The 27593-nt window shown below is 47.5% G+C and overlaps 4 protein-coding genes across 5 annotated transcripts in view; 2 read left to right on the forward strand and 2 right to left on the reverse strand.

Annotated features, from left to right (window-relative positions):
* LOC127001271 (serine/threonine-protein kinase Sgk2-like) overlaps positions 1 to 6898 on the forward strand; it is a 30091-nt gene extending 23193 nt beyond the window's left edge. The window contains exons 5-13 of the mRNA XM_050865633.1: positions 791 to 904; positions 1368 to 1473; positions 2566 to 2733; positions 3184 to 3282; positions 3429 to 3599; positions 4130 to 4303; positions 4922 to 5062; positions 5867 to 6594; positions 6728 to 6898. Of these exons, the coding sequence (XP_050721590.1) occupies positions 791 to 904; positions 1368 to 1473; positions 2566 to 2733; positions 3184 to 3282; positions 3429 to 3599; positions 4130 to 4303; positions 4922 to 5062; positions 5867 to 6034 (1141 nt within the window). The 3' untranslated portion in view covers positions 6035 to 6594; positions 6728 to 6898. The remainder of the gene's footprint in view (positions 1 to 790; positions 905 to 1367; positions 1474 to 2565; positions 2734 to 3183; positions 3283 to 3428; positions 3600 to 4129; positions 4304 to 4921; positions 5063 to 5866; positions 6595 to 6727) is intronic.
* Positions 6899 to 8524: 1626 nt separating this feature from the next.
* LOC127001275 (uncharacterized) lies at positions 8525 to 20084 on the reverse strand. 2 transcript variants are annotated; one of them, XM_050865636.1, is made up of 3 exons: positions 19940 to 20084; positions 19029 to 19071; positions 8525 to 9529 (listed from the first exon to the last, which is right to left on the reverse strand). In XM_050865636.1, exon 3 carries the CDS (start codon positions 9515 to 9517, stop codon positions 8744 to 8746), a length of 774 nt encoding a protein of 257 aa, XP_050721593.1. In that variant the 5' UTR covers positions 9518 to 9529; positions 19029 to 19071; positions 19940 to 20084; the 3' UTR covers positions 8525 to 8743. The 2 variants fall into 2 exon arrangements, with proteins under 2 accessions (XP_050721593.1, XP_050721594.1); XM_050865637.1 differs by lacking the exons at positions 19029 to 19071; positions 19940 to 20084 and adding an exon at positions 11224 to 11448.
* LOC127001077 (uncharacterized) lies at positions 9530 to 12682 on the reverse strand. The gene is made up of 2 exons (XM_050865249.1): positions 12601 to 12682; positions 9530 to 10005 (listed from the first exon to the last, which is right to left on the reverse strand). The coding sequence occupies exons 1-2, from the start codon at positions 12680 to 12682 to the stop codon at positions 9530 to 9532; spliced, it is 558 nt and encodes a 185-aa protein (XP_050721206.1).
* LOC127001274 (proclotting enzyme-like) lies at positions 12931 to 25916 on the forward strand. Its single transcript, XM_050865635.1, has 8 exons — positions 12931 to 13221; positions 17683 to 17821; positions 21126 to 21266; positions 21451 to 21685; positions 23166 to 23303; positions 23502 to 23718; positions 24736 to 24947; positions 25526 to 25916. Exons 1-8 carry the CDS (start codon positions 13041 to 13043, stop codon positions 25676 to 25678), a joined length of 1416 nt encoding a protein of 471 aa, XP_050721592.1. The 5' UTR covers positions 12931 to 13040; the 3' UTR covers positions 25679 to 25916.
* Positions 25917 to 27593: the final 1677 nt, after the last annotated feature.

A 27593-nucleotide genomic window follows, 5' to 3' on the forward strand; every position in this document is an offset into this window, starting at 1 on the left:
AACTCTTTTTCTTTTATCTAAACTTCCTATTCATTATCTTCTATTCCCCTTTCATTCTTCCTAATCAAACTATTGTCTATTGCTGTCTTTCACCTTCTCCATATCCCTTCTCTCCCTTCCCCTTCATCCTTTCTTAATCCTCTACCATACACTTCTATACCCTCCCTCCCCTCTTTCCTTTCCCCTTCACTCTTCCTTACGTCTCTACCATACACATATCCCCTCGTTGACCCTCTCTATCTCCCTTCTTTCCTTTCCTCTTCATCCCATTTCCATATCCCTTCTCTCCTTCCCCTTTCATCCTTTCTTAATCCTCTACCATATAATTTGATACCCTCCATCCCCTCTTTCCTTTCCCCTTTCACTCTTCCTTACGTCTCTACCATACACATATGCCCTTGCCCACCCCCTCTATCTCCCTTCTTTCCTTTCCTCTTCATCCCACTCCCCTATCCCTTCTCTCCTTCCCTTTCATCCTTTCTTAATCCTCTACCATATAATTTGATACCCTTCTCTACCATACACATATCCCCTCGTTGACCCTCTCTATCTCCCCTCTTTCCTTTCCCATTCATCCTTTCTTAACCCTCTCCTAAACATATCTTCACATCCCAGTCTTTTCTTTTCTCTCATTTCCTTATTTGCAGCTTTTCCCATCGCCTCTACATCCCTTTCTTTCCTTTCTCTTCTTCCTTCCTTCCTTTTCTCATCCTCCACGTCTTCTTTCCTTTCCTTATACCTCTTCCCTATCCCCCTGCCAAACACCTCACACTCCGTTTAACCCCTACAGGAAGCCGCTACAGGGGCAGGAAGGGGGTCAGGGCCGCTCAGAGGAGGGTGAAAGCGGGCACCCCTCCTTATTGGACACCCAGCAAAGCATCGACTTGGGCTGCGAGAAGAAGAGGTGAGGCTGAGGGATGAGGGAGGGGGGTGATGGGTAGGAGAGGGTGTTGGATGCGAGTGTGTTGGGTGAAGGGTGTTAGGTTGTGTTTGGGTGCTACACGGAGAGGTTAGATATTGAGTGCGTTAGGTGTGGGTATTGCGTCGGCTGGAGTGCGTGTGTGCTGAAGTGCGTTGAAGGAATGAGTGTTTTGTGTTGATTGTGATGTATTGAGTGTGTGGGGTGTGTTAGGTTGTGTTTGGGTGCTACACGGAGAGGTTAGATATTGAGTGTGTTAGGTGTGGGTATTGCGTGGGCTGGAGTGTGTGTGTGTGTGCGTTAAAGGAATGAGTGTTTTGTGTTAATTATGATATATTGAGTGTGTTGTGTGTGAAATTCATATGTTGAGACTAACCTCCCTCTCCCCCGCATGTACAAACTCTACCTCTCTTCCTCTCCTCACCTCCTCCTCCTCTCCCTCCCGCAGCCTCTCCCCGTCTGACTTCGAGTTCCTGACGGTGGTGGGGAAGGGCAGCTTTGGCAAGGTGATGCTGGCGCGCTACCTGGATGATGACAGGGTGTACGCCGTCAAGGTGAGCTCCCACACCTGTATATGGACATTGACACCTGGATAGCAACACTTGTTTTTGCTTTTCTTCTGCTTCGTTTTTTTCTTTTTTCTTTTTTCGTTATTTTCTTCCTTTCTCTTATCTTCCTCTTCCTCTTGCTTTCCTTCCCTTCCCTTCCTTTCTCTTCCCTTTATCTCCCTCTCCTTCCCCTCCTTTCTCTTTCCTTTCTCTCCCTCTCCTTCCCTTCCCTTCCTTTCTCTTCCCTTTCTCTCCCTCTCCTTCCCTTCTTTTCTCTTCCCTTTCTCTCCCTCTCCTTCCCTTCCTTTCTCTTTCCTTCCTCTTCCTTCCCTTCCCTTCCCTTCCCTTCCTCCTCCTTCCTTCCTTTCTCTTCCTTTTCTCTCTCCTTCCTTCCTCCTTTCTCTTCCTTCCCTTCCTTCCTTCCCTTCCTTTCCTTTCTCTCCCTCTCCTTCCTTTCCTTTCTCTTCCCTTTATCTCCCTCTCCTTCCCATCCTTCTTCTCCTTCCTCTTCTTCCCTTTCTTCCTTCCTTCTCCTTCCTTTCCTTCTCCCTCCTTCCCTCCTTTCTTCCTTTCTCTCCCTCTCCTTCCCTTCCTTTCTCTTTCCTTCCTCTCCCTCTCCTTCCTTTCTCTTCCCTTTCTCTCCCTCTCCTTCCCTTCCTTTCTCTTTCCTTCCTCTTCCTCTCCTTCCCTTCCCTTTCTTCCTTCCTTCCTTTCTTTTCTTCTCTCCTTCCTTACTTTCTTCTTTTTTTTCTTCTTTTTTTCTTCTTTTTTTTCTTCTTTTTTTTCTTCTTTTTTTTCTTCTTTTTTTTCTTCTTTTTTTTCTTCTTTTTTTTCTTCTTTTATTTCTTCTTTTTTTTCTTCTTTTTTTTCTTCTTTTCCTATTTTTTTCCATCTTTTCCTCTTTTTCTCCAATTTCTTCTTTTTTCTTTTTTTCTTTCCATTCTTTTCTCTCAATTCTTCTATCCTCAATGACCACCTGACTATCTTCTGCTGACTACACTTTATATATGCTGACTACCCTCCTATCACTGCTGACTACCCTTTCTTATACCTCGACACCATTCCTAAAGTGCTGACTCCCTCCATCCTCCCCCGTAGGTGCTGAACAAAAGGCTGATCGTGCGGCGTAACGAGACTGCCCACGTGCTGAGCGAGCGGTCGGTGCTGCTGAAGATGATGAACCACCCCTACCTCGTCCAGCTGCACTTCGCCTTCACCACCAAGCAAAAGATATTCTTCGTGCTGGACTACGTGAACGGCGGGGAGGTGAGTCGAGGGAAGGGGAGGGAAGAGGGAGAAAAGAAAGGGAGGTGACTGGAGGGAAGGAGATGGAAAAGGAAGAGTGGAAAAGGGAAGGAAAAGGAAATTATAAAAAGTTTTGTCTTGAAGAATGGAACAGCGTGGTTAGTTGAGGGACAGGAATGGAAAGAGAGGGTAGTCGAGGTAAGGGAAGAAGGAGAAAAGAAAGGGAGGTGAGTGGAGGGAAGGAGATGAAAAGGAAAAGAAAGGGAGGTGAGTGGAGGGATGGAGATGGAAAAAGGGATGGAAAAGGAAGAGGAGATGAAATAGTTTTGTCTTGAAGAATGGAACAGGGGGGTGGTTAGTTGAGGGAACGTCTTTAACAAACAAACATACAAATAAACATCATTCTAAACTACCACTACTACAACCACCATCACCACCACTAACATCCTCAACCTTTCCTCCCTTCCGCAGCTGTTCTTCCACCTCCAGAAAGAGCGAGTCTTCCCAGAGGGGCGCGCAAGGTTCTATGCGGCCGAAATCTGCTGCGCCCTTACCTACATGCATAGCCAGGTAAAGTGTGGGGAGAGGGGGATGGGGGGAGGTTGTATAGCATTTATTTTCTGTACCTCTACCATTTTCGTCTCAAGATACAAATGGCAATAAAATAACGTCCTCAACATCCTACACAACATCTGACTCCTATGCATCGTCTTCAGGGCATCGTGTACAGGGATCTTAAGCCGGAGAACATCCTGCTAGACGCCGAGGGCCACGTGGTGTTGACGGACTTCGGGTTGTGCAAAGAAGGACTCCTGAATCCCACGGCCAAAACCAACACCTTCTGCGGCACCCCGGAGTACCTGGCGCCGGAGATCCTCAAGAAGCAGGTAAGGCAAAGGAGGAGGAGGAGGAGGAGGGGGATTGGTCTTTCTTTATCAATGTTTAAAGCCTCTACGTCTTATGTGTCTGGGTGTTTTTTTCTTTCTTTCCTTGTGATTTTTGGTTCTTTCATGTTATCCTCATCTCCTGACTACCCCCAACACACACACACACACACACACACACACACACACACACACACACACACACAGCATTTTCTTCCCACTGCAAAAACACACACACCCATCACACACCATCTAACCCAACCACAAACACACACACACACGCTCCCACCTGACCACCTGTCCCTCTCCCTCTCCACACAGCCGTACCCTTCCTCTCCACACAGCCGTACCCTTCCTCTCCACACAGCCGTACCCTTCCTCTCTAAACACCCACCTGTTCACACAACCACACCCATACACACATGCTCCCACCTGACCACCTGTCCCTCTCCCTCTCTAAACACCACCAGTTCACACCCACACACACACTCACACTTCACCACCTCACCACACCCTCCCCTTTTCCCCCACAGCCGTACTCCCGCGCCGTGGACTGGTGGACGCTAGGAGCCGTCCTGTTCGAGATGCTGTACGGCCTCCCGCCCTTCTACTCCCGCGAGACCCCCGTGATGTACGATGCCATCCTCAACAAGCCGCTCAAGCTGAAGCCCTCCGCCACGCAGAAGGCTCGCACGCTGCTGCAGGGGGTGAGTGTGGCGGCGGGGTGAGAGTGATTGTGACGGTGGGAAAAGGAAGCGGAGATAGATAGATAGGGTGACAGATAGATAGATAATGATAGTATGAGGGTGAAAAACAAAAGATATAGACAGATATATTGAGGCAGACAAACAGATAGATAGATATAGCTATAAACATAGATGTAGATATAGATATACATAGTTGAATAATGACAGAAATTGAAGTTTACAAAAGAAATAAAAATAAAAACAATGCCAAACAGCGAGACTGAAAAAAACACAAAAACTGGGATAGCTAGATAGATAAACATACAGATAGATAGATAGATAAAATGTTTAATAATTGACAAAAAAAATCTACAAAGGAAAAAAATATATACAGTAAAAAATCAACTCATATCAAATGTAAAGAAATTGGGGAAAAGAAAAATATTAGACATCCTAAATGCAACCTAAAGGAGTGCCTGACTGGTAGGAATACATGTAAGGAAGGGGCATACGCTATAGCTACGCGTGGCCTCGGTGCTCATCTCCGTCACAGTGATCCTTAAACCTGTAGTGCAAACCTAACCAAAACTAGGGTCGAGTCCTTTACAAATGCATGACCAGCGTCCTTCACATCCCCAGCTACTGCAGAAGGACCCCCGTGACCGCCTCGGCAGCAGCGCGCGGGACGGCGAGGAGGTGAAGGAGCAGGAGTTCTTCAGGACGATAGACTGGGACCTGATTGCCAAGCGCGCCGTGGCTCCCCCCTTCAAGCCCAGGGTGGTGAGTGTCTGCAGGGGGAAGGGAGAGGGGGGAGGGAAGTGGAAGGGAGGGGTGGGGAGGGAGAAGAGGGAGGGGACGGGAGGGACGGGAATGGGAGGAAAGGAACCTACATCTTCAGTAGACAACCTTCCCTAAATAACTTAATGCGCGCCTTCTACACCTCATGACCTTCCCTTCCACACACCTCTTATAACCTAACCTTTCAACTTTTCCCTTCTCCCCATTTCTTTCCTCCCTTTTTCAGCACCTAAAAACCTCTCCCATCGCTCCTCTACTCCTTAAAGCAACCCCGCTATCATCTACCTCTTCTTTATTCTACCTTCAACATGCCCTTTCTCATTCCTCCTATTCAACACCCCCCTCTCTCTCTCTCTCTGCACCCAAAATCAATCCCACTATCATACATCTCTCCGTTAGCCCTCTGTCAAACCCCCCCCCCTCACTGTCTTGTCTTAACCTCTGCCTCTCTTTCTCTGCACCCAAAGCAGAAATGGTAATTCTTTCCTCTTTCCTACATAATTTCCATGCAGTTTTTCCATGCTGCATGGTTCTTTTTCCTTTCCTGCCAGCTTTGGCTGAAGGGATGGGGGGGTGGGGAGGAGCCTTCGCCTTTGCTGTCCTTCATCTTCCACCTTTGATTAGATAGTTAGTGTAGCTTGTCACAAACAGCCTCGTAAGGACCAGCAGGTCTGCTGTAGTTTGTTCTTCCTTTATGTTCTTTTGTACACCAGTCCCTACCAGCATACACCCTTTCCTTAGTCCTGTCAGCACACCATCCTCACTCTGCCTCGTCTTTACTTCCAGAGCGGCCCCGAGGACACCCGAAATGTTGATCCCCAGTTCACGAAGGAGGCTGTTTTGGGACACTCGCCAGTCTCCCCGAACAACATGCTCTCCGCGTCAGTGCAGGCCGTAGACCACGTTTTCCAAGGCTTCAGCTACGCGCCGCCGCTGGAGATCGAAGCCCAGTAAAGCCTGAAGTGTGAGGGACGTTGGGGGGGTGGTTGTTACTTCAGTGTGTTAGTGCCTGGAGACTAATAACAGTGACTGGACTCCACGTAACAGTGTCGTAAGAAGTGGTTGGTTTCTCCTTGTCGCCCAGTAACAGTGTCAATGTGGACGATAGATAACGGAGAGTAGATAACACTTTAAAGGAGAAAACAAATAGCTTATGCGTGACGAGGACTCTTGCAAATGAAAACAGGACAAAATGAGACAAAGAGAAGGAGTAAGAGAAGGAGTAAGAGAAGTAACCATCATCAAGACAGCTAATGGATGGAGGAAGAATCTGTGACTTCCAATAACCATAAATGAGAAAACAAATAACCAATGGGAGACGAGAAATCCTGCAACAGAAAACGGGACAAAATGACGAAGAGAAATAGTGAAAAGCTAACCGATGAGAGACGAGAAATCCTGCAACAGAAAACGGGACAAAATAACGAAAAGAAATGGAGAAAAGCTAACCGATGAAAGACGAGAAATCCTGCAACAGAAAACGGGACAAAATAACGAAAAGAAATGGAGAAAAGGTATCCGATGAACGACGAGAAATCCTGCAACAGAAAACGGGACAAAATAACGAAGAGAAATAGTGAAAAGGTGACCGATGAAAGATCCTGCAACAGAAAACAGGACAAAATGACGAAAAGAAATGGTGAAAAGCTATCCGATGAGAGACGAGAAATCCTGCAAAAGAAAACTGGACAAAATGCGAGAAATCCTGCAAAAGAAAACTGGACAAAACAACGAATAGAAATGCTGAACAGGATCAAGAGGAGGAGGACCCAACATCACGAAGGCCAAGGGGAAGGAGGAGAGACCTGTGACCTCCAATTATTTATTCAGTATTCTTTCCTTTCCTTTCCCTACGCCCTCCTCCATGTGTGCTGGGCTACCCTACTCCTGTTCCTCCCTTCCCGCCCTCCTGAAGCAGCTAACCACCAACGCATAACGAAGGGAGGGAAGGGGATTCAATGTGTGTTGGTGGTGTGGGAGGATTAAAGGGGAGGGGGTGGGGGGGTTGAAGGGGTGGCTGTGAGTCTGTGATAGTTGCCCCGGCGAAGGAGAATCTGTCTGAATTGGCGTGACGGGGCGGGGCGGGGCGAGGGAAGTGTCCTTGTACATAATTATAAGTGTATTTGGTGATCAATAAAGTATTTTTCAAAGTAATTTAAGTGTGTTTCTGTCACGACCTTGGCCTGTGTGGAGGTGTAGAAGGGGTAGAAGGAGATGAAGTGTGTGTTCTTGAGGGGAAAAGAAGTGTAGAAGTGTTAGGTTATCTGGGGGTTGAATGACGGAGGGATTTAGAGAGAGGTGTATAGGCTGTGTTATGGGAAGGTTATGAAGGTAAGTGTTGTTGGGATACAGGGGAAGGGTAGAGGCTGTGTTAAGTTACGGGAAGGTTATGAAGGGTACTGTGTTGTTGGGATACAGGGGAAGGGTAGAGGCTGTGTTAAGTTATGGGAAGGTTATGAAGGTAAGTGTTGTTGGGATACAGGGGAAGGGTAGAGGCTGTGTTATGGGAAGGTTATGAAGGTAAGTGTTGTTGGGATACAGGGGAAGGGTAGAGGCTGTGTTATGGGAAGGTTATGAAGGTAAGTGTTGTTGGGATACAGGGGAAGGGTAGAGGCTGTGTTATGGGAAGGTTATGAAGGTAAGTGTTGTTGGGATACAGGGAAGGGGGTAGGTGAGGATCAATTACTATTTCAAGGGAGCCGAGTAACTGTTAAAAGAGGGTTAGGTTACCATTAAGGAGGTCAAGTAACTATTTAAGGGGAAGGCTAGGTTACTGTTTGAGAGGGGCTGTGTTACTATTTAGGTTACAGGAGGTTAAGTAACTATTTAAGGGGAAGGCTTCGTTCCTATTAAAAAGGTTAAGTTACCATAAAAGAGTTCAAGTAGTTATTTTAAGGGAAGACCAGTGCTTCCTATTGGAGAGTGGCTGAGTCAAGATTTAGGGTAAAGATGAATAAGAAAAAGACTTATGTTAAGTTCCCAATTATGCTGAAATCGAACACATAGTCGTCCAAGACCTCCATTAACAGAAAAAGAGAAATGTAAACTTAGTACAGCTTATAAATTAAATAAAAAGATATTAATCAGGAAATAACAAAGGTCAGAACACATGTAGAAGGGAACACAACAGATGGACAAAAAGTGAAGGACTGATAAATAACTAATATGAGGACCCAAGGGAGGAGTGTTGAGCAGGTGTTGGCGGCGAGATTGGAGACCTAAGGCAATGCCTGTCCTGCAGCAGAGTGATGCAGGCTGGCGCTGCTGGTGATGGTGACGGTGGTGATGGTTACGGTGGTGATGACCGCCGCCTAATAAGAAAGGTAAGCACACCCGTGCTGGCACCAGCCGCCAAGCCTTTAGGACCAGGTTCACGGCCACGTCTTCTCTCAGGCACTGCCGACAGAAAAATGTTCAGGGGTGACTACATGAATTACACACAACTTTTTACTTGTTTGTTCTTTATTGCTAATATATTACGTGTTGTCCGGTACTGTGGCAGAGAAGGGCGGAGAGTCACACAGTGATCGTTGGGGCGCCGCGGCCCCGCCAGTTGTTGGTGCCGCGGCCGCCAAGGCGTTCCTTGCTTCCTGCAGCACCACCAGGCCCCGGCACAGCGGGGGCGATGGTCCTGCCTGCCTGTTGAGGGGAATGGGGCGCCGTTCACAGACGGGAGGCCTCGCCCCTGTCCAGCGTGTACTGGGTGGAGGGCCTGCTGTGCACGGGGTCCCCGTGGGCGGGAAGGCCCGGCAGGGGCGGGATGAAGCCCAGGTACTGCATGATCATCACGATGAGGCGCACGCTGCGCACCGCCCCGAGGCTCGCCGAGGACAGGGTCGCCAAATTCGCCCTCAGGCTGGCCAGGGGGTCCCAGCGCGGCGGCGGGCGGCGGGGCGCGGGCGGCGGCTGCCTGTGCCTCTGCAGGTCTGGGGACGTCACCGTCCAGCCGGCCGCTACAAAGCCGGGCGGCTTCGTGTTGGTCTTCACCGGCTTCCTCGGGCGTTTATGGTCGTGTCCATGGTACTTCTTGGGCGGCCTGGCACCGCTGCCGCCCCGCGTGTCTCGCCGCCCCGCGTCAGGGCCGCCGGGCAGGCGGTGGGTCCTGACGCCAGCGAATATCGCCCCGGGTGCCAGCCTGTACACCAGCCTGGCCTGGCCCTGGTACACCTCCTCCCGCAGCACCACGCGCTCCAGCCGACCGACACCTCCTGAAGACGCCCCCTCCCGGGGCCTCACCGTGCCGGGGCCCTGCGGCTGATCCTGAGTGACGGAATGGCGACCCCCAGAAGGCTGCCCCGCCTCGTGTGTGGCGGCGGCGGGCGACGCGGCGTGGGCGGCGGTGCTCCACGAGGGGCGGTAGGTGGTGGGCGTGGGGGGCAAGGAGGCTGTGGCGCAGGCAGCAAACACCACAGCGGCCGCCATCGTCGCCGCCGCCATGCCCGGGGGGTCCTATGGTGGGCAGGGCGGTGTGGCGGGGACAGAGGCGCTCATTAATATCTCCATCGCTAAGGGCGTGTGGTGCTGTGATGGGTGGTGCTGTGATGGGTGGTGCTGTGATGGGTGGTGCTGTGATGGGTGGTGCTGTGATGGGTGGTGCTGTGATGGGTGGTGCTGTGATGGGTGGTGCTGTGATGGGTGGTGCTGTGATGGGTGGTGCTGTGAGGGTTGTGGCGTGATGGGTGGTGCTGTGATGGGTGGTGCTGTGATGGGTGGTGCTGTGATGGGTGGTGCTGTGATGGGTGGTGCTGTGATGGGTGGTGCTGTGATGGGTGGTGCTGTGATGGGTGGTGCTGTGATGGGTGGTGCTGTGATGGGTGGTGCTGTGATGGGTGGTGCTGTGATGGGTGGTGCTGTGATGGGTGGTGCTGTGATGGGTGGTGCTGTGATGGGTGGTGCTGTGATGGGTGGTGCTGTGATGGGTGGTGCTGCTGGTCATGTTGGTGGGGGTGGTGGTGAGTGTGTAAATGACTGTGGTGGGTGGTGCTGTGAAGGGTGTTGCTGTGATGGGTGGTGCTGTGATGGGTGGTGCTGTGATGGTGCTGTGATGGGTGGTGGTGGTGGTGTGGTGGTGCTGGCATTGACCTCCCCACCCCCCCCACCACCTCCTAACCTCCCCAACCCCCCCCACCTCCTAACCTCCCCAACCCCCCCCACCTCCTAACCTCCCCAACCCCCCCACCTCCTCCTAACCTCCCCCCCCACCCCACTCCCCCCCTCCACCTCCTCCTAACCACCCCAACAACACCTCCACCCCCTCACCTGCAACGCACTCCCCCAATAGCCTTCCCCAAGTACACACTACACCTCCCCCTCACACCCCACCACATGACACCCCTCCTACAGCCTCTCCCTCCCCTCCGCTACCTGGGGAGGGGGGGAGGGGGGTGATCAGGTGTTAGTGAGATATTTACCTGCATGCCTTACTAATTGCAGCTTTGAAACATTTACCTGCATGCCTTACTAATTGCAGCTTCCTCAGGTGTTTTATGACCACCTGATAGATGAGTTTTTTTTTTCCTAATCCTGATATTTTTTTTCGTCTTATTTTCGTATTATTTTTCACTTCCATTTTCTTCATCTACTACTACTACTACTACTACTACTACTACTACTACTACTACTACTACTACTACTACTACTACTACCACTACTACTACTACTACTATTACTTCTACTAGCTCTGTCTTCCTTCACTTCCTTCTTCCTTTTCCTTCCCCTACTTCCTCCTCCTCCTCCTCCTCCTCCTCCTCCTCCTCCTCCTCTCGGTCAGAGCAATTATATAGGAATCAATGGCCAGCCTTCCCCGGTAACCATATGTCTCGTGTGTGTGTGTGTGTGTGTGTGTGTGTGTGTGTGTGTGTGTGTGTGTGTGTGTGTGTGTGTGTGTGTTTGGATGAGCGGATTCACAACCACACTCATTACTCAACCGTTTCTATATAGCCTAATCCCCCCTAACTCTCTCTCTCTCTCTCTCTCTCTCTCTCTCTCTCTCTCTCTCTCTCTCTCTCTCTCTCTCTCTCACACACACACACACACACACACACACACACACACACACACACACACTCTCTCTCTCACGCACTCACGAAAACAAAACTACACAATACCCCAAACAATACCAAAACACACGGTCAAAATCTTACCTTTATGAGACAAAAGCGTGTGTGTGTGAGGTATGAGGGGAGAAGGTGAGGAGAGTGAGGCTGTGAAGATGCTGTGAATAATGGCGAGTTGAGATGAGTAAAGAACAATAGGATGTTATAAGAGAGAGATTGAAGATGATGGAAAATTAAGTGATGGAAAATGAAAGAAAATGAGGGAGTGATCAGAGAAGAGAGAGTAAGGATGAGAGGGAATATGAGAGAATGTGAGTGGTGGAGTTGAGTGGGAAAGAAGATGAAGAAGAGGAATTATAAGAAGAAGCAGGAGAGGAAATGAAGATGAAAAACAGTAGAGAAAGGGAGGAAGAATGAGAATAGAAGAGAAGAGACAAAGTTGATGAAGGAGAGAGGAGATATGTATACAATGAGGAAGAGAGATGATAAAGAAGGGGAGAAAGAGGAAGATGATAAACGAGGGAACAGAAGGACAACGAGAGAGAGAGAGAGAGAGAGAGAGAGAGAGAGAGAGAGAGAGAGAGAGAGAGAGAGAGAGAGAGAGAGAGAGAGAGAGAGAGAGAGAGAGAGAGAAGAAGAAGAGGAGAGAAGTAGAAAAAAATGAGAAAGAATAGGAATAGAGAAAGATAACAAGAACAAAAATGGGAATAGAATAGAAACGAAGATAAGAAGATAGGAAATGAAAGGGACAAGGAATAAGGAGAACAAGAGAAGACAAGCAGAAAATGAGGGAAAGAAAAGAAGATAGTTATAAGCAAGAAAACAAACAATGGAAGAAAGAAGAATGAGACAAAGATGAGAAAGAGAACCAGACTAATGAATGAATAGGAAGTGAGAGATGAATGAGATGAGTGGAAGCTGAGTATTGAGCGGGAATCGAAGTGGTGACCAGCACAAAGCTCCCACTTGCTCTCGTCTCTTACGCCAACACACAACTGACGCAAAGAGGAAGAGGAGGATGGAGGGGCCAGTCTCCTCCTCCTCCTCCTTGTCTACGGGAACAGGACGCAAGAGGAAGAAGAGGAATGCGTCACAGTTACGTCTAATTTCCCTTTGGACCGTAACACAAATTTGAGGATGATTATGGTTACGCTATGAGAGAGAGAGAGAGAGAGAGAGAGAGAGAGAGAGAGAGAGAGAGAGAGAGAGAGAGAGAGAGAGAGAGAGAGAGAGAGAGAGAGAGTATGTATGTATGTATGTATGTATGTATGTTCGTTTGTGTTCATTACCGGCATCAAATACACATACACCACCACCACCACCACCATCACCACCACAATGTTCATCACCACCAATCAATCATCACCGCCCAGCCAGTCACCACACACCTATAATCAACGAGAGAACCAGCACATCACACTCATCATTCATCCACGTCACTCATTCTCACACTCACTCACTCACTCACACACTCATCATCCTCGTCGGCCTCAAATCCACGAGTTTCATGTTTCAAGGAACGTGACGAGACCAGCTTCACCTCCATTGCGAGTTTCACATTTGCATTATTTTACAGTGAGGAGGGCGTTCAAGGGAAAAAAAAAAAAGAGGAGGAGGAGGAGGAGGGGAAGATGGTGATGATGAGGAGGAGGAAGAAGAGGAGGAGGAGGAGGACAAGTGTAGTAGAAGAAGCAAGCGGAGGAGGAGGAGGAGGAGGAGAGGGGTTAAGAAGGAGAAATCGGGGGGATGGGTGGGGGTGTTCGTGGAAAGGGGGGGGGGAAGGGGGGAGAGCAGGTGTAAGAGTAACCGCCCCACTGGTCAATAGTGGAGGTGTGATACTGAGTGGCGGAGGTGTGGCAGTGGAGGTGGAGGAGGTGGAGGTGAAGGTGGTGGTACTGGTGGCTATGATGTACAGACTGAGGCTCCTGCTGGTGATGGTGGTGGTGGTGGTGGCGGGGGTGTCTGAAGGCGTGCTCCTCTATCCTTTCCCTCGCCTGAACGTGGATCCGCTGAACGCTTCTGGAGGGAGTGTTAGCAGCGTTAAGATCAGGCTTCCTCGCCTCGGCTCAACGGTCAATGGAGCTGGTAAGCCTTCTTCGAGTCTGTGTTATTGATGTTATTGTGTCTCTATCCTTATCCTCCTCCTCCTCCTCCTCTTATTAATTTTGTCTTTATTTTCTTCTTCGTCTCCAATCTCCTTCTCCTATTATTCATCTATAGTTTCAAAGCTAAATGCAACTGCTATCCTTGTTCTCCTCCTCTTCTTCTTCTTACTCGACTTTCTGTTCTTCCTAACCTCCTTCTCCTTTTCCTCGTCTAACTTCAACGGCCAAATGCAACTGGTAAGCCTTCTTCTAGTCTGTGTTATTGATGTTGTTGTTTTCTCTATCCTTGTTCTCCTCCTCTTCTTCTTCTTATTCGTCTTTCTGTTCTTCATAACCTCCTTCTCCTCGTTTTCCTATTCCTCGTCTAACTTCAACGGCCAAATGCACCTGGTAAGCCTTCCTCGAGTCTGTGTTATTGATGTTGTTGTTTTCTCTATCCCTGTTCTCCTCCTCCTCTTCTTCTTATTCGTCTTTCTGTTCTTCATAACCTCCTTCTTCTCCTTTTTCTATTCCTCGTCTAACTTCAACGGCCAAATGCAACTGGTAAGCCTTCCTCGAGTCTGTGTTATTGATGTTGTTGTTTTCTTTATCCTGGTTCTGGTTCTCTGTTTTCTTCCTTCTCCTTCTTTATTCTTCTCTTTCTTTTTTTAACGTTTTTAGTTTCTTCTGTTCTTCATCTTCTTGTTCTATTTATTGTTTTCATTCTTCTTCTGGTTCCCATTTTCCTTCTTTCTTCGTTTTCTTCATCTATCTTCTTCGTCTTTCTCGTTCTCTTTCTCCAGTCATTACGTCATTCCCGTGGCACACACACACACACACACACACACACACACACTTGCAGAGAGAGAGAGAGAGAGAGAGAGAGAGAGAGAGAGAGTAGGGCAGACTCGTAAAAAAGATCATTTTAAACTAATGAAAACAAAATTAGTGATTACGATGTTTTCAATGATTGGTTTCAGATTTCCCCGTGACGAGAGAGAGAGAGAGAGAGAGGTTGCTTCCTCCATATCTAACCTTGACATAAACATACAACCTCTCCTCCTCCTCCTCCTCCTTCTCCTCCTCCTCCTGTCCTTGTACAAACTCTGGTCTAATTTTTCCTCCCTCTCCTTCCTTTCTTTTATCACACCATTTCCCATTCTTCTGTTTCTCCTTCTCCTCCTCCTCCTCCTCCTCACCTCACTTTCCCTCCCTTTTCTACCCTTCCTCCCCCCTTTCTTAATCTCTTCCTCCCTTTCTCCATTTCCTTCCTTCCCTTATCTCTTTCTCTCCCTTCCTTATTCACCATTTCAATTCTCTCTCTCTCTCTCTCTCTCTCTCTCTCTCTCTCTCTCTCTCTCTCTCTCTCTCTCTCTCTCTCTCTCTCTCTCTCTCTCTCTCTCTCTCAATTCTTCACCATTTCCCTCCCTCTCTCCCTTCTCTCTTACTTTCTCTCCCTTCTTTTTCTACCATATCCTCCCTTCCCTCTCTCTCTCTCCCTCTCTTTTCATTTCCTCCCTTCCCTTCTTTTTTTACTCTCTCCCTTTCTATCACCCCTTCTCTCTCTCTCTCTCTCTCTCTCTCTCTCTCTCTCTCTCTCTCTCTCTCTCTCTCTCTCTCTCTCTCTCTCTCTCTCTCTCTCTCTCTCATTTTACTTCATCATATCATCTCCCTTTCACACCCTTTCCATCAGTCCCAAACTATCCTTCACCCCCCCTTCCCCTCCTCACCCCACCCCCCCTTTCAGTCACCCCAGCAACCACCCCCCACCCCCCTCTAAACACATCAAAACAATACAGACAGACAGACAGGCGGCAACCAGACCACGCTCAATACCACCTACACACACACACACACACACACACACACACACACACACACACATGCATATAAGCCTTCCTCGACCTGTTCCCTTTCTCGTGTTGTTTTTTTCTTTAACTGTTTTCTTGTTTATTTATACTTTTCCTTTCTTTTCTGTCCCTTATTTTACACACACACACACACACACACACACACACACACAGAGGTCATTATTAATACAAGCTGATGACCTCTTTAACCTTGCAAACCTATCGATTCCGTTTGTCTGTGGTAGTGGTGATGACGATAGTGGTGGTGGTGGTAATGGTGATGGTGGTGGTGGTAGTGGTGGTGGTTGTGAGCTCAAGGTGAATTCAACACCCTACGTGACATCGATCAGGTTGCGTAAGACGAAATAAGTAGAAAGGAATGACAGAGAAGAGAGGGAATGGAGGAAGAGGTGGAAAATGAAGGAAAGAAGAGGGAGGGAAGGAAAGAAGAGGGGGAAAACGTGAGAAAAAAAGGAGATAGAGAAAGGGAATTAAGGAAACCACTAGAAAGGAAGGCAGAAGGAGAGAGGGGATGGGATAATAGGATGAAAACGAGGGATGGGAAAGTGAAGGAAAAGAAGAAGAGGGGGAAACGAAAGGAAAATAAAAGGATAAAGAAAATGGGAAGGTAGTCACAGGAGAGGAAGACAATGGAAGAGAAGGAATGGATGAAAAACTATAAAAAAAAACAGAAAAATATATAAAAAAAAAGATAATGGGGGAAAGGAGGAGAAAGGGATTAGAATTTATAGAAAGGAAAAAAAAAGAAGATGAAAACGTAAATAAAGAAATAAGAGAAATAAAGTAAAGAAACGAAGGTATAAAATGAAGATAAAAAGGAGAAGGAAAGAAAAGAGAAGGGAAAGGAAAAGATACGAAGGGAAGGGAAGGGAAGGAGTGGAATGGAAGAGAAAGGAAGGGGGAGGAAAAAATTAAAGGAAAGGAAAGAGAAACGAAGGGAAGAGAATGGAGTTTAAAAAGAAGGTAAAGACATGGATAGGGAGATAAGGAAAGGCGAGTCTTTTTCTTTTGTTTTCCCTTCTTCCTCTCCCTTTCCTTCATTTTCACCTATTTCCTTCTCTTCCCTTTCATCCTCCTCCTAATACTTCTCGTTCTGAATTCTCTTAAAGTCACTCCTTCGTAAAATCAGAGTTATCGATAAGTCTTTTCCTTTCGTTTTCCCTTCTTCCTTTCCCTTTCCTTCATTTTTATCTATTTCCTTCTCTTCCCTTTCATCCTCCTCCTAATACTTCTCGTTCTGAATTCTCTTAAAGTCACTCCTTCGTAAATCAGAGTTATCGATAAGTCTTTTCCTTTTGTTTTCCACTTCTTTCCTCTCCCTTTCCTTCCTTTTGACCTATTTCCTTCTCTTCCCTTTCATCCTCGTCCTAATACTTCTCGTTCTGAATTCTCTTAAAGTCACTCCTTCGTAAAATTGGAGTTATCGATAAGTCTTTTCCTTTTGATTTCCACTTTTTCCTCTCCCTTTCCTTCCTTTTGACCTATTTCCTTCTCTTCCCTTTCATCCTCCTCCTGTTAAATCTCGTTCTGAATTCTCTTAAAAGTCACTCCTTCGTAAAATCAGAGTTATCGATAAGTTCTTTTTCTGCGTCGTTTTTAATCCTGCAGGGCCCGTATCCTCACCCTTAAAGTTACATTCAAAGTTAATAGTTTCAATTTATTAAGAGTAACAGCTATCCTCGTCAACTTTGAGCGTAAGTATTAACAAATCTTGGCTCTTCTCCCTCGCCCTTCTTCCCCTCGTCCTGTCTCCTCACCAAGGTCACCGTGAGTCAGGCTCCTCGTCCTCCCATAAGTAGCTTCCCCTCCTGTTTTGTCTAAGTTTGCCCCCGAGGGTGACGTAAAGTTAGGGGCCAGCTCTTCCTCTCCTCCTCCTCCTCCTCCTCCACCTCCTCTTCTTCCCTGACTTATGGCGGGCACTGGAGACGGTGACAGAGTGCTCTCTCTCACTCTCCTCTCTACTCCGCTTCTTATTCTTCAGCCGCATAGTTTTCCATCTCTCATGACCCTCTCTTCTCCTAACCCTGTCACCTCTGCCCTAAAATGACCTCTCTTGCCCCTCTACTTTTCTTGGGTTCTCTTTTTTAGCCCTCAATAAGTCTCCTCTCTACTCTGCTTCTTATTCTTCAGCCTCACAGTTTCCCATCTCTCTTAACCCTCTCCTCTCCTAACCCTGTCACCTCTGCCCTAAAATGACCTCTCTCGCCCCTCTTATCTACTTCTTGGTCTCTCTTTTAGCCTTCAATATGTCTCCTCTCTACTCCGTTTCTTATTCTTCAGCCTCACAGTTTTCCATCTCTCTTAACCCTCTCTTCTCCTAACCCTGTCTCCCCTGCCCTAAAATGACCTCTCTTGCCCCTCTATTCTACTTCTTGGTCTCTCTTTTAGCCCCTCAATATGTCTCCTCTCTACTCCGTTTCTTATTCTTCAGCCTCACAGTTTTCCATCTCTCTTAACCCTGTCGCCCCTGCCCTAAAATTACCTCTCTTGCCCCTCTATTCTACTTTTTGGTCTCTTTTAGCCTTCAATATGTCTCCTCTCTTCTCTGCTTCTTATTCTTCTGCCCTCTCTAACCCTGTCGCCCTCCGCAGTGGATCGTGGGAAGCGACTGGCGGTGCAGGAGGGCGGGGTGGCTGTGTCCTCTCTCATCCCCGTGCAGGAGTGTAACAAGACTTTCGCCCTGGATGACGGAGAGGCGGCGCTTCTGTACGCCCGACATGATCTTTACAGGTGACGCCTTCTATATCCTTCTTCCCTTCGTCTTGTGGTTCCTCGTTTTCTCACCTTTTCCTTAGTGGTTTATCTCTTCTCCCTTTGTTTACTCTCTCTCTCTCTCTCTCTCTCTCTCTCTCTCTCTCTCTCTCTCTCTCTCTCTCTCTCTCTCTCTCTCTCTTTTCCTTCCTCCACCCTCCTTTCTCCCTTTCTCCAATCTCCTCCCTTTCTTCAGCCGCCTTCATCTCCCTTCCTTCTCATTTCTCCCTTCCTCCTCTCTTATTTCTTCCTTCCATCTCTCTCATTTCTCCCTTCTTTCAGTTCAGTTCCTTCCTTCACTTCCTTCACCTTTCTCCCTTCCTTAACTCTCCTCTTTTTCCCTCCCTTCACTCCTCTTTTCCTTCCTTTCTCCCTTCCTTCACCCCTCCCACCCCACCCCACCGTCTATATGATCTATCAGTCTGTATCTTTATCATTCTCCATCAACACCAAAGCGATACACAACTTCACACTACCATCGTTAGTACGTGTGTGTCTGCCCCAGTTAACACATCCATAACCAAGCACTTGGCCTACACTTTATAGCCCCGGACCATGCACGCACTCTATCCCCCAAACAACAAAAGTCAGGCTATGGCGTCGCTCCTAATATAAGTATGTAAACCAACAACGTGGGGGTTATGGCAACGAGTAAACTTTTCAACTCTGCGTGTTTATAAGAATTTAAATAAGAGTTTCTATGAATTATACTTTTCTTAATAATTGCCTCCCCTACGATGTATTCCTTTGTGTATTGCCTTTTTTTACGATAAAGGAAGAAACTCGAGGCCAAAAGTAAATAAGAAAAGGAAAGTCCGCTACGCGCTGCTCCTATGGAAGAAAGTAGAGATGAGTGGCGATACTTCATTCTTCGTTTGCACTGACCTACAAATATATTGACATGAGTTTACAGACGGCGCCAATGAATCGAAATAAGATAGGTAGACAATTAGAAGTAAAAAGCCTATGTGTGTTAGAAATGAACTTCCGAAGTGACCCAAGGCTTTCCACTAACAAACACACGCTGGCCAACTAACTGACAGATGACCCCAATCAATCGCAAGAGGAAAGACAGGCAATTAGAAGGCAGAAGTTCGTATGAGTCTTAGAGATGAATGTGCACAGTGACCCACAAAGAAGATGAGATAAGAGGCGAGGGAAAAGACCACAAATCATCCTTACACACCTTGCTTGCTGACCACCGTAGAGGCGTAGACGGAGGAGCTCACCTGGAAAGATAGATATTCGTTGTAAGGGAGTCAGTTTAGCTATAGCGGAAAGAATGACTGACAAGCATAATAGGACAGACTGACGTATAAAAATGAGGTAGAGAAAAAGAATAGCGTGGTAGCAGCGACGGACCAAATTTGTGGCTTTACAGTGTACCAGCGGAGGGCCAAATTTTTCCCATGATATAAACCCCCAAAATAGATGATGCATAAACTGATCACAAATGCGTTGATAGGTATATATTATGGAATGGTTTGCGTGAGAGACGATTTTTTTTCTTATTAATTCGCTGAGAGGGGCCTTTAAGAAACATGATCCCCGCAGCTACCGGGTTAATTAAAAGTGAAAATACATTGAACTGATATTACTGGAGGAAAGAATATTTAGACAAGCCAAACATTACTGAATGAAAGGAAACAAAGAAATGCGGATTAAAAAGAAAGAAAAAAAAACTACGGGTGATTTATGTTGAACCAAAAAGAAATATGGAAGGAGAAATTTTTGTACCAAGTGGAAAAAAAGCGTAACAAGTGAACAATTACAGAATGATAAAACTTGTTGAACCAAAAAGAAATCTAGAAGGAGAATTTTTTATACCGAGTGGAAAAAAACGCAACAAGTGAACAATTACAGAATGATAAAACTTGTTGAACCAAAAAGAAATCTAGGAGAATTTTTTGTACCGAGTGAAAAAAAAAAACCCAACAAGTGAACAATTACAGAATGATAAAACTTGTTGAATCAAAAAGAAATCTGGAAGGAGAATTTTTTGTACCAAGTGGAAAAAAAAGCGTAACAAGTGAACAATTACAGAATGATAAAACTTGTTGAATCAAAAAGAAATCTGGAAGGAGAATTTTTTTTTACCGAAACTAGAAGACTAAAAATGATGCGGTGTTTCCGAGGGATGAGAGAGAGATTGCGCGTTGAAGAGTGTGGGTGATCTTGAAGACACGGGCCCGGAGTGAATGATTGCCCTGACCACTTGAAGCCACTTGACGCAGATTGGGCTGAACGAGAAAAGGAAATTGTGTTAAGGAAAAAGCTGTACCTCCCATTCTTTATCTATCTATCTATCTACCTCTCTTTTTATCTATTTATCTATCTATATTTATGTGCGTAGTCACTAAATTAAATAAAACCAGTAGTAGTAGTAGTAGTAGTAGTAGTAGTAGTAGTAAACATTCAGTAGATAGAACCCAATTTTATCTCCCTTTTCCCTCCCTCTCTCCCTTCCTCCTCCTTCCCTCATTGACTGTACGTAGAGGAGAGGGGGGAGAGAGAGAGAAGTGGAGGGAGGAGGGGGGGGTGATAAGGGGAAGCAGAGGTAGAGGTAGTGAGAGAGGATGTCAGGAGGAGAGGAAGGTAGGGGAGAAGAGGGGAGGAAGAAGGGAGATTAGAGGGGTGTGAGGGGGAGGGGTATTACAGGTGCGGGGAAAACAATGTGATTTACCTGCGTGTCCTAAAAACCACGTAGGGGAAGAGGGGAGGAAGAAGGGAGATAGAGGGTTGTAAAGAAGGGGTGTGGGGAGATGAGGGTGAGAGGGGAGGTGAAGGGGAAGGGGTGAGGAGGTGGGTGGTACAGGTGAGGGTCAAACAATGTGATTTACCTGTGTGTCCTAAAAGCCAGAATCAAAGGGGTTACGGCCCAGGTGAAATCAAACGAGAATCTCACTAACTCATTCACACACACACACACACACACACACACACACACACACACACACACACACACACACACACACACACACACACACACACACACACACACACACACACACACACACCTGGCCAAAAGCAATCAACAGGTTTAACTATACCACCGATCCGCTTCAGACCTTGTTAAGTTTAGGGTTTACATAGATTGTGTGTGGGTGTGTGTGTGTGTGTGTGTGTGTGTGTGTGTGTGTGTGTGTGTGTGTGTGTGTGTGTGTGTTTCTTGATGCCCTTTCATGCAGATCAACAAAAACAACGAAAATCACAATAACAACAATAACAATAATAATAATAATAATAATAATAATAATAATAATAATAATAATAAACCCAACAGGTACTCGTGCAGACAGGTGTTCAAGGCCGTCAACCTGGGCAGCCAATTAGTCTTCGCCTGCCATCAACTGCAACTCAAATTCAACTGCTTCATAGAGTCGCTGAGAGTGAAGGTGGACGGCGCGGAGGAGGTGTACTGCAGGTAAGGGGGGGGGGGACGGGGGGGGAGGGGGGACCACAATTACCACACACAAAAAAACTTCCTTCTACAATTACCACACAAAAAACAACTTCCTTCCACAATTACCACACAAAAAAACTATCTTATTATCCACTTCAAATCCGTAACTTCTTCCCTCTCTTCTTGACCCGAACCGCCACTCCAGCAACGACGCGGCGCCAACGAGGAAAGGAGAGGAGATTGAGGTTCACTACGAACGTCGGATGGGCGGCATAACAGGGGGCTTCGTCTGCACCGTGGCGGCCGAGTTGACGCTGCCCCCGCGACTGAAGGAGGACCCGGCCTGTACCTCGTGCGGGGTGACGGAGAGCATGGACAAAGGGAGAGACGGCGGGGCTCGCTCTGTGTTGCGTGTGGTTGGGGGACAGGACGCGACCCAGGTACGGAAGAGTGGAGTGAAGGAAGGATGTTAGGCAGTGGAGGTAGAAGGAAGGAAGGTAGAATAGGGTAAGGAAGGGAGGATTTTAGGGTAGTTTGGAGGAGGGATATTAAGGAAGTCAAGGAGAGCATGCAAGGATAGGGTCGAGGAGGGTGTGTTCAAGGTAGGGTGTAGGAGGGAAGGGGTGTTAGCTGGGCTTGGTAACAGTGGCAACAAGATGGACAGGAGGAGGAGAAGGAAGTGTTAAGAGAGCAGGTATAGAGAGGTACGGTCTTTAATATATACCAACGTCTTTGCATCACTGCCATCCTCAGCTTCCTCTTCACATCCCATACAGGCGGACTACCCATGGACAGCTTACCTCATCAAACGTTCCCTTTCTTTTCCTTCCATATTCATCCCTTTCCTTTCCTTAACTTCTCATCCATACCCTTCCCTTTCCTTGTCTTCTCATCCATACCCTTCCCTTTCCTTGTCTTCTCATCCATACCCTTCCCTTTCCTTAACTTCTCATCCATACCCTTCCCTTTCCTTGTCTTAACATCCATACCCTTCCCTTTCCTTGTCTTCTCATCCATACCCTTCCCTTTCCTTGTCTTCTCATCCATACCCTTCCCTTTCCTTAACTTCTCATCCATACCCTTCCCTTTCCTTAACTTCTCATCCATACCCTTCCCTTTCCTTGTCTTCTCATCCATACCCTTCCCTTTCCTTAACTTCTCATCCATACCCTTCCCTTTCCTTAACTTCTCATCCATACCCTTCCCTTTCCTTAACTTCTCATCCATACCCTTCCCTTTCCTTAACTTCTCATCCATACCCTTCCCTTTCCTTAACTTCTCATCCATACCCTTCCCTTTCCTTAACTTCTCATCCATACACTTCCTTTCCTTCTCTTCTCATCCATACCCTTCTCATCCATACCCTTCCTTTCCTTAACTTCTCATCCATACGCTTCGCTTTCCTTGTCTTCTCATCCATACCCTTCCCTTTCCTTAACTTCTCATCCATACCCTTCCCTTTCCTTAACTTCTCATCCATACCCTTCCCTTTCCTTAACTTCTCATCCATACCCTTCCCTTTCCTTAACTTCTCATCCATACCCTTCCCTTTCCTTGTCTTCTCATCCATACCCTTCTCATCCATACCCTTCCCTTTCCTTAACTTCTCATCCATACCCTTCCCTTTCCTTAACTTCTCATCCATACCCTTCCCTTTCCTTAACTTCTCATCCATACCCTTCCCTTTCCTTAACTTCTCATCCATAGCCTTCCCTTTCCTCTCGTTTCTCTTCCCTCTCCTCTTTTCTATATTCCATTCCATGCTTCCATCCTCCTTTTCAAACCCATACAGGCAGACTATCCATGGACACCTTATACCTTATCATACATACAGATGGAGACAGAGAGAGGTTCAGCCTATATACCAATGACTTCTTAGCAACAGTACCATCGCTAGCTTCCTCTTGACATCCCCTACAGGAGGATTACCCGTGGATGGCGTACCTCATCATGCAGGCACACAAGGAGAGGTTCAGCTGCGGGGGTACACTCGTGACGGACACCATTATCCTGACGGCGGCACACTGCTTCCACGGGTACGGCGTCGAGAAGGTGGAGGTGAGTGTGCATGGAGGTGTAGGGTATAGTGTGTGTGAGTGGATGGCGGTTTACCTTTCCTTCCTGTTCACCTGTGTTTTTGTTTTTCTTAGTATGGATTTCTTCTTTATACTTTTTCTTCTCTTCTCTTCTCTTCTCCTTCCCTTATCTAATCTTATCTCTCTCTGTCATTCCTTGCTAATTGCCCGTCATGCACAGGTGGGTCTGGGCAAGCACGGAGTAAGTGTGTTGGACGAGGCCAGGGCGCAATGGTTCATGACGACCAACTTCATCGTCCACCCGGAGTACGACGCCAACAACATCCAGAACGACGCGGCGCTCGTCATCCTGTCCAATCCTATCACCTTCACCCCCTACGTCCGCCCCGCCTGCCTCCCCCACGACGACCCCAACCTGGACGGCGTGACGGTGACGGGTGGGTACTGCACACACGCACGCACACACAAACACATGCACTCACTGTCACACTCTCTCTCCCTCTCTCTAACTCACTGGTCGCTATTCTCAAACGTTTTTGCCTCCCTATTTACTCAACTATTCTCAACTATTCTACTATTCAACTATTCTCAACTCACACTCTCTCCCTCTAACTCATTGGTCGCTATTCTCAAACGCTTTCGCCTTTCTCTATTTACTCAACTATTCTCAACTGTTTACAAAGGCAGAAGAGCAGATATTTCCTTCTCTTCTCCTCTACTTATCCCCCTCTTGTCCTTCTCTTCCTGTTCTTCCTCCTCATCCTATTAGTGGTTCTTTACGTTCATGGTACAGAAGAAGGGTTAAGCTACCTCTTGGGCCACTGAACTACTCATGGAAATGCCCAAAACGCCTACGAAAGCATGGTCAAATATGTGTGCTTGGGCGCTGAAATGTTGTACGAGTACGGCCCCATATCCTTCATTCTTCAATCTCTTCCTTCCTCTCTTCATTCTCATACTTGTTCTGCCTTTTACGTTTGTGTTATATAGTTACCAAAAGCCAACCCAGCAATCTCCCTCCCCTCCCTCCAAACTAACATAGACTCCTAACCCTTCTAACCTAACCTAACCCTTCCCCCAAACTAACAGACTCCTAACCCTTCTAACCTAACCTAACCCTTCCCTCAAACTAACAGACTCCTAACCCTTCTAACCTAACCTAACCCTTCCCCTCCCTCCAAACTAACATAGACTCCTAACCCCAGCTTCCTTTCACCCAACCTGTCATTTCAACTCCTCTCTCCACTATCCCCTTCCTTTTCCTTTTCTCTTCCTTGTCTTCTTCTCTTCCCTTCCTCCTTTCGACCAGCCTCCTTCACCTGTCTTCCCTTCTTCCCTCCTCTCTTCCTTGTCCTCTTCCCTTCCTCCTTTCGATCAGCGTCCTTCATCTGCCTTCCCTTCCTCCTCTCTCTCCTTCCATCTCTCTTCCCTTTCTGACGTGTGCCTCTCCGCAGCGACGGGTTGGGGAACACTGAAATACGGCGGAGATCTGGCCACGGTCCTGCAGAAGGTGGAACTACGTGTGTGGAGCAACAGGGAGTGTCAGACAGCCTGGCGCGGGGCCTTCAATGACCCCTCCTTCACGCTGCTCGCCTCCCAGCTCTGCGCGTCCAACCCCGGGAAAGACACGTGCAGCGGGGACTCAGGCGGACCACTGCAGATAAAGGTGAGGATGGGGGAAAAAGAGGAAGGGGAGATAGGCGGAGGAAAGGGGGCGAGATGAGGAAAGGAAGACAAGTGAGGGAGACTAAAGGTGAGGAGGTTGGTGGAGAGAAGGAAGAGAGGAGGAGGAGGGAGAGAGAGGTAGGGGAAAGAAGGACGTAAGGAAGAGAGAATGAAAAGGTGAAAGTATAAAATGAATAGAGGAGGAAGGAAGGACAAGAGGATAAGAGGGGAGGAAGGGAAGAGAGAGAGATAGGGAAAAGAAGGGAGGAAGAAGGGAAGAATTTGGGACATTTCCAGAGATAGTTTTATGACCTTGGTGGAGGAAGGGAATGAATAGAGGATAAGAGAGGAGGAAGGGAAAAGAGGGGAGGAAAAAGGGGCGAATTTGTGGCATTTCCATGGGTATAGTTTTAAGACCCTGGTGGTAGTCTAACCCTTCTTCTGTACCGTGAACCTAGAACACTCATTAGAACCCGACTGATCTCTCTTTCGGGCTTTGGAAATAGGTGATGCGTGTGTGTGTGTGGGGGGGGGGGGGGGCGTCTGAGAACACCTGGTTGAGTCACGTGATCTTTGCAGGTGGACGGGCGGTGGGTGGTGGTCGGCATCACCTCCTACGGGTATAAATGTGCCGTGGATGGCGTCCCGGGAATCTACACGCGGGTCACCAAGTTCCTACCCTGGCTGAACTCCTACATCCCCGATAACTACTGCAGTGACGACAAGGCGTGAGGAGGACGAGGAGGAGGAGGAGGACAGAAGGAACACAAAAGGAGGATAAAGGAAGGAAGAGGAACAGGAGGAGGAGGAGGAGGATGAGAGGGGGAAGCCAGGAGGAAGAGGATAAGAAGAGAATGACAGGATGAGGAGGAGGACGGAAGGAGAGAAATGAGGAGGAGGTGGTGGAAGAGGCGGAAGAAGGAGGATGAAGACGGTGGAAGACGCAAGGAAGAGGAGGAAGACCAGAGGAGGAGGAGGTGGAGGAGGAAGACAAAAGGAACACAAAAGGGGGATAGGAGGAGGAGGAAGAAGAACAGGAAGAAGAGAAGGACAAGACGGGGAAGACAGGAGGAAGAGGATAAGTGGAGGAGGAGAGAAGGATTAGGATGGAAGGAGGAGGAGGAGGAGGAGGAGGACAAAAGGAACACAAAAGGGGGATAGGAGGAGGAGGAAGAAGAACAGGAAGAGGAGAAGGACAAGAGGGGGAAGACAGGAGGAAGAGGATAAGTGAAGGAGGAAAGGAGTAGGATGGAAGGAGGAGGAGGTGGTGGAGGGGACGGAAGAGGAAGGAGGAGGAAGACCAGAGGAGAAGGAGGAGGACCAGAGGAGGAGGAGGAAGAGGATTAAGTGTCATTATAACATACTTAGCTTTCCACACGATATATATATATATATATTTTTGTCCTTTTCTTCCTTAAGTTGTAAAAGAAAAATCTGAACCCACACTCTCGGCAATCCCTTTAACGCCCTGACCGACTTGTCCCCCCTAAAATCACCGTGCCGTTACCGTTTTCTTTCACTGAGGAGAACCAGGACTGTCTCAACGAGGACTACTCTAATATAGTTCACCCCTTCGACTGTGATGTGCTGAAATAAAAACTGTTTTCCTGTCGGCCTCTTAATACTTCAGACCCTTCAAGCACTCGCCACGGGGCCTCCATCACCTGCTCTGCACACACACACACACACACACACACACACACACACACACACACACACACATACATACATACACACACACACACACACACACACACACACACACACACACACACACACACCCGGCCGCCAGCTGAGATACGACTTGAGCGGTGGTTTAGAATGACTTACGCTTCTTATCACCAGACTCAACTTAAGCTACACACACACACACACACACACACACACACACGCACACACACAAATATACGGAGACGGGACCACACGAGCGTAAGCCCAGGCCCTGTAGAGCTACAACTAGGTAAATACAACTAGGTAAACACACACACACACACACACACACACACACACACACACACACACACACATCAGATCATAAGACAAACAGCACATCGAAGCACAGCCAGTATCGCCAAGTCAGTCGTGAACTTATATCAGAGCTGCGTGAAGGGTTAAGTAGGTATATATTTTCCTCTTTTTTTTTTCTTTTTTTTCTTTTTTTTTTTATGTCCCCTTGAGCTGCCCTTGCCTCCTCTACTGAATAGATACATAGAAAGATTCCCTGACGAGATAGTGGCCTTGACAAAGAACAGGTTATCAAAGTAATAGTATTTTTCTTATCTGCAAGGACGAATGTATTAAGACAGAGGCCATGAGGAACACACACACACACACAGATTGGCTCAACAAGGTCAACAAATACCAACGTTGTAATTCTTGAGTATACAAAAGAAAACAATAAAGACTGCAACCACCACCACCACCACCACCACCACCACCATCACCACCACCATCACCACCACCACCACCACCACCACCACCACCATAATTTGACTAACTCTTAAGTCTGATTAATAACTGTTCCATGCAAGTGGTGGTGGAGAATGACACACTTAAACTAGAGGTCAGGAGAGGTTATGCAACTGAGGAGGAGGAAAAGAAGGAGTGGTGGTATATCCGCTGTGAGTTCCTGGAAGAGAGAGAGAGA

Source organism: Eriocheir sinensis, chromosome 20 (assembly GCF_024679095.1).
Source record: "Eriocheir sinensis breed Jianghai 21 chromosome 20, ASM2467909v1, whole genome shotgun sequence".
In the NCBI taxonomy this organism is placed as follows: Eukaryota; Metazoa; Arthropoda; class Malacostraca; order Decapoda; family Varunidae; genus Eriocheir; species Eriocheir sinensis.

What these genes read in the sequence shown, in the direction of transcription:
- LOC127001077 (XM_050865249.1), bottom strand. Translation starts at nt 12,682, where the DNA reads ATGGAGGTGAAGCTGGTCTCGTCACGTTCCTTGAAACATGAAACTCGT. An exon ending in CGAGGATGATGAGTGTGTGA is followed by an intron (nt 10,006 to 12,600) that starts GTGAGTGAGTGA and finishes CATGACCAGCAG; the next exon opens with CACCACCCATCACAGCACCA.
- LOC127001275 (XM_050865636.1), bottom strand. Translation starts at nt 9,517, where the DNA reads ATGGCGGCGGCGACGATGGCGGCCGCTGTGGTGTTTGCTGCCTGCGCC.
- LOC127001274 (XM_050865635.1), top strand. Translation starts at nt 13,041, where the DNA reads ATGATGTACAGACTGAGGCTCCTGCTGGTGATGGTGGTGGTGGTGGTG. An exon ending in GGGGACAGGACGCGACCCAG is followed by an intron (nt 21,686 to 23,165) that starts GTACGGAAGAGT and finishes CATCCCCTACAG; the next exon opens with GAGGATTACCCGTGGATGGC. An exon ending in ACGGCGTCGAGAAGGTGGAG is followed by an intron (nt 23,304 to 23,501) that starts GTGAGTGTGCAT and finishes CGTCATGCACAG; the next exon opens with GTGGGTCTGGGCAAGCACGG.